At 27.4% G+C, this 10,582-nt stretch overlaps 1 protein-coding gene across 1 annotated transcript in view; it reads right to left on the bottom strand.

Moving 5' to 3' along the window:
• Positions 1-929: 929 nt before the first annotated feature.
• LOC119676474 (structural maintenance of chromosomes protein 4-like) overlaps positions 930-10,582 on the bottom strand; it is a 16,114-nt gene continuing 6,461 nt past the window's right edge. Inside the window, exon 8 of the mRNA XM_038087713.1 lies at positions 930-1,070. Coding sequence (XP_037943641.1) covers positions 930-1,070 — 141 coding nt within the window. The remainder of the gene's footprint in view (positions 1,071-10,582) is intronic.

Raw genomic sequence — 10,582 nt, 5'->3', positions numbered from 1 at the left:
TTTTAATTTAACTTTATAAAAATTTATAAAAATTTTACAAGCTGCATAAATCAGCTCATTTTAATGTGAACGTTCACTAAGTAATTTAAATGAGCAAATGCCTAAATGAGGCAGTGTGAATTTACTATAATATATGTTATTTTTTATTAAATGCTGAAATTTAAACTCCTCTTAAATTTTTACACTCAATATCAATACCAAGATATATATATGTTAAAACGATGGTCTTTACAAATAAGTAAATTTGATATGTAAATATAATCGAAGACATATGACATTAAAAAGCCAAAAATAATATATAATTGCGAAGCACTCAAGTGACTATAAAAATAAATTTTTCTATTATGGGAATAAAAACATCTGATAAATTTGTATTTAATGAAATGATATGCTTTTGTGAAACAAAATACGTTGAAAAATAAAACAATAATAACAATCATAAACACATTTCGATAAAAACTCAATTTTTATTACTGTTTTAATTAATTATAGCTTTTGAAAGCAATAAAAAATTGCATAAATAAATTTATCACTCATTATGCATTTTTTTGGATAACAGTTCTGTATTTATTTTGAACAAGTCTTATTAATCGGGAAATGATTAAATGTGAACAGTAATTAAATATAACTGTTTTCAAACATATTAATCAGTGTTATAATGTTCATAGATATAAGTATCTAAATACTGTAGTTAAGTACGTACTGCTATACCTTGTATCTTACTCGAATAAATTTTATTTCATGTACCTTGTATCTGTATCTAGATACGAAAATTCTATAACTTCATTTTTGTTGAAAAAGAAAATCGAACACTAAACAAAAACAATATTGGGGTACATGATAAGTAAATATAATTCTCTTAGGCTACCTAATGAGACCACGGTAACCAACCAGGTAGCAATTAGAGAAGCCTGTTGGCAAATTGCAAGTCACATCGAGGACAGAAGTAGTATAACCATTTCTATTGACAGCCAAGCAGCAATCATAACCCGGTTCATATTACCCTCGAGACCATTAAGAGAAGCACCTTTTTCTACTTTCTGCAACTTGCCAATAACAGATGGAAAACACTGAAGTCATATGCAACATAATTCACCTATAATAAAAATAGATCCTCGGAACTTATGAAAAGAGACCGTTTAAACACTGCAACTCTTACTGCAATTTTTTTTGGTCATTGGTGTATAGGAACCCATGCTACGAAAATGTGTGATTGTGTATTCACTATAATCCACACTGCAGAAGTTAGTGAAACCCACAGGAAAAGAAACTATAATACATTTTCTCTGTAAATGTCCTGCTTTGGCATCCAGAAGATATAGGTTCTTAGGATTACACTTCTTTGATAGTTTATCAGACCGTTCATCAGTGAAGACGAAAGAGCTGTTAAATTATGTAAATTCGGCGGGATGAATTTAGTCTCTACTCTTCTACACTAGAGTTCCTTTGAGGAATGTGATACAAAACGGCGAAAAATCGCTAATTGAGTTATATGGATGTTATCTAATGGCCTGCCACTGCAACCAACTAAGCAACCATTCTAATGACTAGGTTTCGATTTCCTATTGATATATTACTTCGAGCAACTTTTCACGAGGTTATCGTTCTCTATTAGCCAGAATTATAGTCATATTGACCATTTTTTTATATCATATTTACTTCGCTGCAAACAAAAAGAAATGTGTGTATTCAGATATCTTTTAATTTGCGTTTCGTTATATTTCTATTATTTTTGAAGGCAATAAATTCAAATTTAAATGAACCTTCTATAAAACTGGGTATAATATTTTAAGGAACACAGAAGGAAAACGTGTTTAATGGTAATTGTTTCCTATTCCTGTAGGTGCGAATTTATTTTGCGTTGAAAATCATTAAAAATTAAGTGTAAAAAATATTTCTTTCAAAATTTTATGATTAAATCATCAAAAAATACTTCTTTAGACATTTATGAATGAATAAAAACTTGAGGTATGTCATTCGATTTAATAGCTTAATAAAATAAAATATATTATAAAGGTTACAGCTTTTTGAGGTTTATACTTGACAAAGTGTGAAATGTTAAAATTTTAAACAAATCTTATTAAATTGCTGTTAAAAATATAATTAAGAATTTGTGTTATAAAAAAAAATATGTTCACTTAAAAAATATATTACTTGTATAAAGTTTTAATTGAATAATGAATTTGAAGAAGAAATTCCTAAGAAATTGCTTGTTTAAGTAGTATCTATGCTATTTTTGCACAGAGTTAATGCTGTTGTATATCTAATTTAGTTATTTTAAATAAATATTAAGATAAATTTTAATATTAAATATTTGTTTAATTTAGACTACATAGTATTTAATAAGCATATTCAATTTTTTTGTTTCATATAGAAAACATCTATAAACGGACATAACCAAAAAAGACAGAAACCAATACAAAATATTGTAAATTATTGGATTGTTCTAGCAATCTTAAAAAATTTAAGCCAGTGGAAAAGAATCCATAAACAAAAGTTTTATGATTAAGAAAATTTCAATTACCAAAATTATTTTAGTAATAGTTCTTGTTAATCTGAGAGTTGAGAAAATACAGCAAATAAATATTTATGCAGTAATATGGAATGAATTAATAATAAAAATACTTGTTTTATTATTATGAATTTAAATTAATAATATTAAAAATAATAAAAAGGCTTTAGTATGAAATTAAATTTTAAGCACTTAGAGTTTTAAACATTTAGTAACTGAACTACTTAATAAGACATTTGCAATAATCTTAAATTTGTTTTCTAAGCTTTGTTAATAAATCCTAAAAACAGTACACTTCATATTTCGTGAGGTTTCTAGACAGTCATTCTAATTGACAATTTCACTTACAACCTACGATCTATAGTAATACCACATTGGGCCTTAAATGTTTGTTAATTATACAACAATTTCGAAGTCCTAACAAAGCTCAACCCATTTTTAATATTAGTACTGGAGACTTCGCTAAAAAGAAGACGAAATCATAAATGCCAAAAAAATTTATTTTGCCTTTGACTTAAGCTGGGAAGCTACAATAGAGTTCTTCCACTTTCTCATTTTTGCAACTTCTACAACGTTCTAGTTTTATTTTCAGTTTAAAAATATACACAAATAGCCAGTAATCGAATATAGAAGTCATAATCTTAGATATGTTCTCTCTTGCTAGACTGAGTAAGTCTCTCTGATCATCTGAATAACACTATTTTTCAGTAATAATTTTCAAGTAGTAATATGAAGTTTTGTTACCCTCTCTGTCAAATTTGCGAAGGATGGTTGTAATACCTCGTCTAGGTAGTTTAACGATTTTCAATTTCGTCATGACCCGGGACCTATATAAGGCGCACACTGAAAACTGTGCTGATATCATTAAGAGCAGCCAAGAAATTTTAAGCAAGTTAATTGATTTAATGACCATCTGTCTATCCGAGTATATATTTATTGTTGGTTACCGCTTGCCTGCCTAAATAGACAGCTGTTACTTCGATCACTAGAAGCTCTACTTTATATCTACAGTGGTTAGGCAATGGAACAGACAACTACGGTTCTAAATTATTTAAGAAGGCCTCAGAGCTGACTCTTTATTAAGCTTACAGCCATTGATGTAAAAGTTTGTATTTTCTTTTTATTCACTTTTAGATGAAATTCGTGTTTGAAAGTGCTTAACGTAGTCTATTATCGCAATAGAGTGATCGCATACTTCAGTTATTCAGAATAGGAGTATGACCCGGTTGTAAATCACACTGTTACGCCATGTTTTTTACTATCAGTACTGATGATGTTAAAATAAGCAAAGAAGAGAAAACAATTGATCAATTTCTATATAAATAAGCTAGTCTGACAATATAAAGATATTAAATTTTTAATTATAATTTCTCTTATCAACTATACAGTACGGTGTGAAAACCTAGAATACAGTATCCATACGTGTGTTCACAGAACGTCGACTAAATATTACTTAGACTGAAGAGATCGTTGTTGGCTAAGGTCGTCACTCAGCCAACCAATAGATTTAAAAATAAAATAATATGCCACAATACTTTAACAAATTAAATGATAATATATGCAAAAAAAAGTTTCTTGAATAATAATTTTCAGTTAAGTTTGGTTAAGTTTTGACAATAAATTGTCTAATAAATATTTAATTAAAAACTGACCAGATGAGAACCAAAGTTTAACGTTTTCAAGTGAAAAAATGAATTGCTTAATGTTCTTGCTTATCTGTCTGGGATGGAATTCAATTGCAAAATTATTCAAAGGATGTAAAGTAATAGTCACATCCTTTTGGATTTTATTTTATTTTATTTTCTATCTAAATAAAAGAAACTTTGTGGATTTGCCTTCAGAAAAGTCAAAATCATGTCGAAGCACTTAACTTCAATAAGATTTGGTTTTAAATAATTGAACAACCGTAAAATAAAAGAAAATGACAAGAAAAATACTGGACGTTGACATCGCAAAACTGTTCCGGATTTGTCTTTTAACCGATGTACGGACAAATTTTTACATTTATTAATGAAGGGAACGTGGGACAAAGGGCGAGAAGGAGATACTATGTACGAGTATTTAATTTGACAATAATTTAAACGAAAATTGCATAGAACCTAAAAAAACTAAGTAAGCAATTTTCTGTTAAGAACGTGTAATTAAAAGATTTAGAAAAATCAATTTAAACAGAAATACTTACTTGAGTTTCTCTAATACAATAGTAAAAATAATAAAATTTATTATTATATTTAAATCATTATAACTCTGATTTTATTGACTTATGATTATTATTATTAATAAATTCTCAAATTAGTTGCATTATAATATTATAAAGGTATGTAAATAGTTTCAACTTTCCTAAAGAAATATGAAAAGTAAACGGAAGATAAAAGAGGACATTAGTATCTAAAATCTCTAAATAGTAACAGTATATAAAAATTTTGATACATAAAGTCCATCACTAAGCAGAGTCAAAGCACATTACAGTTTAGTTAGCGCATGAATTTAAAGCTAAGTATTTGTTTATTATGCTCTGAAACATATTTCAGAGAGTTAATCGACAAGAACTATGGTGCTGAATGGTTACTTATAAAAAAATGATCAATTTTTGTCTTCTAAGTATAATATCATCATCAGTTCTTCTAACTCTTTAAAAAAATATATAAACTCTGTAAAAAATCCTGTATGGTAAGTTGCACTTTAACTAATTCTACGAAACTCCCTATTCTTCTTTGATGTTTTTTCTTCTATTGTGGATTCCCGTTAAATGCTTCCTAACAAATTTCATAAAATTGCTTGTTCAGAGTATATCCAATACATTTTTAATTACAATCGATGATTATGTGGGACATATTCTTATATTCCATCGTTGGAGCAAAAAAATGTAATAGTTTCTGCTTATCCACCAAATCCTTAGGATGCAGCTAAGATATTTATCACCAAATGCTTGTGGTTTACGAAGGATCCTACTTTTGATCAACTACGTTTTACACTCATAGAAAATATATATGGCTATATCTTTAAATATCTTAAGAGCATATTTAGTTATTTCAAAAGAATTGATTTATTTTAGAACAGCGAAGAAAAATTTTATAATTATTTTTTTATTATAAATCAATTATGTAAAATTATTTATTGCTACTCTTTTAAATAACTTTTTTAAAATATAATTTAAGTAATATTCTTAAAATTTAATTTGAATTTAAGAGAGCATATTTTTGTTTGTTTTTTTGTTTCTAAAGAATTACAAAAAAAAATATATTTTCTGATTTTCAATTAGGTTGCCCGCCCTTAAGTAAACTCATGTGAAATTTCATTTCATTTCATCTCATCAAAACTTTTTACCTTCCGCCACAAATGGAAGGCAATTTTCAGCGGAAATTTCAGCATTGCACAAGTTATAGTGCATGTGAACTGAAATTTCGGAAAATAATAGTTTAAGTTTATATGGCAGAAAATTATACTTTCTCACTAAAAAATTATTTCCCAATTTTTTCTGCACATATGAACAAAAAGATTTTATGAAGTACACCAAATTGAGTTCATTAAAGTCATATTAAAGTAATTGATGAAATATTTTGAAGAAAGTAAGTATAATAATTTTTTTTTTTATATGAAAAATTACCAGGGAGGAAATTTATTACACATATGTATATTTCATAATCATATTAAGATTAAGCAAATTTTATTCCGTATTTATATTCATCGTGGATACACAATATCTTAAATAGTTAATACATCCATCGGTTACAATCATTAAAAATAAAATGCTTATAATATGTCGTAAATGTTATCAAATATATATGTTATATATATTTTTAACCAACGTTGTAACCTTTTTGAAAAAGGTACTACCAACAATAACAATAATTACAAGAAATACGTAAAATTAATTGAAAACATTTGTAACCACGCCAAAAAAATCAACACAACCGCCGGGCTTTTGGCTATAAAAGGTCATCACAAATCCGCCCACACTATACCATATTTCACATAGAATTAAATATTTGTCAACGATTATATGCAAAATATGCCATTGGCTACTTTTGAAATTTTTTATTTTAAATTTAATACTAAATGATTGAATAAAATTAAACATTTTAAAAATAACGCAAATTTTATCCTTATTCAATCTTTATAATACATAAAATAAATTATATAAATTTAAAATAATAATTTAGAAATTTAGTTTTTTTTATGCACTATTATGGATTAAGTGTGCGAAGAGCTTTGTAAGGCAATAATAGAGACATTCTGTTAAGCGTTAGAAGACAAATTTGTTCAACGATGGCTCTTTGCATATCACTCTATCCGGTTGTCTATTAGTCGAGACAACATTTCAAATACATGTCTACTATCTAACTATCAGTAAATTAATCTCAGTTTTATTGTAATTAAATTCAAACAAATCCAAGCAAATAAATAGCTATTTCACACTATTTTGTTACCCGTATTACAAAATTGCTGGGGCAAATAAATATATTCAGTCATCCTAATAAATTATAAATAATCTTATACTGGATTCACACGAGAGTTTTGTTTGTAATTTTAGCTATCATTTCAAATTATTCTTGATTTCGACAACAGTACAAGGTCTTATCAGAAAGATATCTATGGAAATTTTTACAAATTACAATAAATTTGATTTTAATTTCGCCAGTTCACAGTACTGTGTGTAGTACAGTACTGTGTGATACAAACTTACCTTTTGCTCAAAAAGTACCCGGATTTTGTTGTTTGTTAACTACTCCTTAAGTAATAGACCTTTTTCAAAAACTTTTTTTTTGTTATATTGGTACACACTTTCTTGACATATGGTACAAATTTGAGCGCATCTGTCAATTAGTTTGTTTACAGCAGCTGTTAATGTGAGACTACCTCAAGTGTATTTAGCGATTTTTACTATGGAAAGTTCTTGTTGTGCGCGATTTTTTGACCAAACACGACACCACTGTCATCGCACAGCACCATATTCGCCAAACCTGGATCCGTGCGACTTTTTCCTGTTCCCGAAACTCAGATTGTGCCTTCGTGGTAAGCGTTTTGAGTCGATTGAGTTGGTAAAAGAGAATTCGCTGAAGGAACTAAAAGCTATACCTTCATGGGCCTACGAAAAGTGTATGGAAGATTGGATTAAGCGTTGGCATATATGTATCGCTTCAGAAGGAGCATATTTTGAAGGAGATAATATAAATTTGGAATAAAATTTAAATTTATGTATTTTATTTACAAAATTTGAGTACTTTTTGAGCAGAAAGTATGCTATTGTAAATAGTTTTAGGGAATGAATGAAATTTTCATATAAAATGAAACAAAACTGTTATATATCATATATTCCATACATATCATTATGCACATATTATAACTCTAGCAATGGTTTGACATGTGAATTAATATTTTTGCTCTTTGATTTCAGTTTGACATTTTTGACAGCTAAAATTAGAAACAAAGCTCTAGTGTAAATCCACTATTATTCAATCAAAGCACAACGACATATGGATCATATTAATTAACTATATTATAAATACAAAGCATAAGCAAGAATTTGCCATTTAAAAAATAATATAGACTTTTTCAAATAAAATCCAGCACACCTAAAAGTTCGCTTTACTATTTCTTTGAATAAACAATTAAATGCATTACAGATTGAAATTTTAAATTTTAAATTTTTTTAAAAAATATTTTATTTTTATTTCCATTGTTCTTTTAAGTTCATTTTTTTTAACTCATAGCATCCATCACATGCGCTTTTACCGCTACCACCTACACGTTCTTGAACCGCATAAATAGAATTTGTGAAATGGTTTCCTGTGAAGAGCTCTTGAGGCAGCGCACAACTTTTCCTTTTACTCATTTTACTCATTGTGCTATAAAGGTAAAACCAGCAGTAATATAATGAGGTCCTGAGAAATTGGTTAAGAATATAATGCTAAAAATTATGCACTTAACCTTGCTTTAAAAAATTTTTGGTTGGAAAACTAAAGTAAGAGCAGTGGAGAATAATTGCACCACCAGCTTTTTTGATTTATATAATTTTTTATATTTTTATTTTTTATATTTATATGAAAAAACATGATTTTTTAATAAAGGAATTTAATTTTAGCAACATCTAAATACTAAAATAATTGAAAATTAATAATATTAAATTAATTATTATATATTAAATAAATTTAATATTAATTTATTAAATTTTCTCTTCCATAATATCTTAACTTAATGAGGTTAGGTCACCTTTGAGGTTTATATTGTAATTTATTCCAGGTAGACTACATTTTTAATTCCTTGTTATTAGATATTTCCCCTACAAGTTGTTAAGTCTTCTATGTAATATAGACTGCTATGACATATGTATTTCTGATTCCAGAGCCGCTCACATCACTCTAACGAAGTTATTTTCATCTTACACCTTTTCCATTTTCTTTTATTATTATTACCTTTTGAAAAACGATTCATTTTCTGTTAAAGCATAAAAATATGTTTATTTCATATTAAAAACACGAGTATTTCTGTGAAGAACTTGTAAATATGTAAGAAAAAATTGTAATTTTTTATGTGGTATTTAATCTGACAGCACTGTGATATTTATGTGTACATTAATTCTGCACTGGCATCAAAAAAGCTTTTTAAGTTGAGAAATACTTTAATTTTTATCCTGCTTTTTTATAATTCATACGAGATAAGGTACTTTGACCGCAGCACCAGTCTTTTGTGAATCGTTATCTTGTAGTACATCACTTCAATTTATGGAATAAAATAAAAGTTTAATTTACATTCCAAGGATTCTGTTTTACTTTTATCTTTTCGTTTAAAATGTTGATGATGGTAAATTATTAAAAGTTTTTTGTAGTTAAAATTTGTGAAAACCGAAATGTTACATAGTGAGCTAATAAATTCGTAATATTAAATATATAATCATTTTGCTAAATTGCAGTATTACTTATTTTTTTATCATACTCATAGTATACATGCGAAGATATGAGATTCTCACCTCGTCTACAATATATCGGATCATTTTATATTAAATATAATGAAACAGTTTTCCAAAACCCCATATTAAATTCAGTTATGTATACACCTCTGATAGCCACATAAAATCAAAATATGTCTCATTATATAAACTCAGGAAACTTATAGACTAATTATAAAAAAGGTTTGAAATAGATTTTTAGTATATTACTAGACACGTGCTGTTTCTGATAACTTGACATATAATTTCAACTTCATTTTAATACCATGGGGTTGGGTTGGAGTGGCGGTCTTGTATCCCAAAAAGCCCACTTAAGCACAAATAATGGCCCATTGTGGTACCACAGGAGTTACGTTGATTTGTATATAGATTGTAATCAGTACACATTCAACGTCGAAAAATATAAGTACATATAAGTACCATATAAGTACAAGAATATATATTAATTATTTAGATAAAAAAGTTAACTTTACCTCTATCGAAGCTTAATTTCTTTTTATAGAGAAATTAAATGACTAAATTTAAAAGAAGTCCTAATCAATATTTTCTTTCGTGATAACAAGAACTAAGAGTTCAACATATCTAGTATTGGATAAACATACAACCTTTATCAAAAATTTTCAATAATTATCTCAGAAAATTCAAATACAAGTTTTTTTTGGTAGTCGATATTATTCTGTTTAAAGTACCTTTCATTAACTGAAATCATTACAAACCTCTTCCTCAAAAAATTTTCAATAATTATCTCAGAAAATTCAAATACAAGTTTTTTTTGGTAGTCGATATTATTCTGTTTAAAGTACCTTTCATTAACTGAAATCCACTTATATAAGGATATAATCCAATACTTGAAACATTTTTTATAATCGGATTTTTGTGTCATCAGAGAGGCCTTCCATTTTATACAATTTCTTCTTGGTTGCTGTAATGCATTCCCGGTGTGGTTTCTTAAGAATGAAAAGACGAATTCGATCCCTATTTGACATATATATACATAAATTCACATATGTATACATCGATAAATTGTCGATAAATATTTTTAAAAGATTTTATTTGAACCGATATTTCGACTATAATCTATTGTCATCATCAGGGTACTATAAAATTTTATTTCGGCCAGT

This window comes from Teleopsis dalmanni, chromosome 2 (assembly GCF_002237135.1).
Source record: "Teleopsis dalmanni isolate 2A chromosome 2, ASM223713v2, whole genome shotgun sequence".
NCBI lineage: Eukaryota > Metazoa > Arthropoda > Insecta > Diptera > Diopsidae > Teleopsis > Teleopsis dalmanni.
Note: the sequence above shows the minus strand (reverse complement) of the source record. Positions and strands in the feature narration are given on the sequence as shown.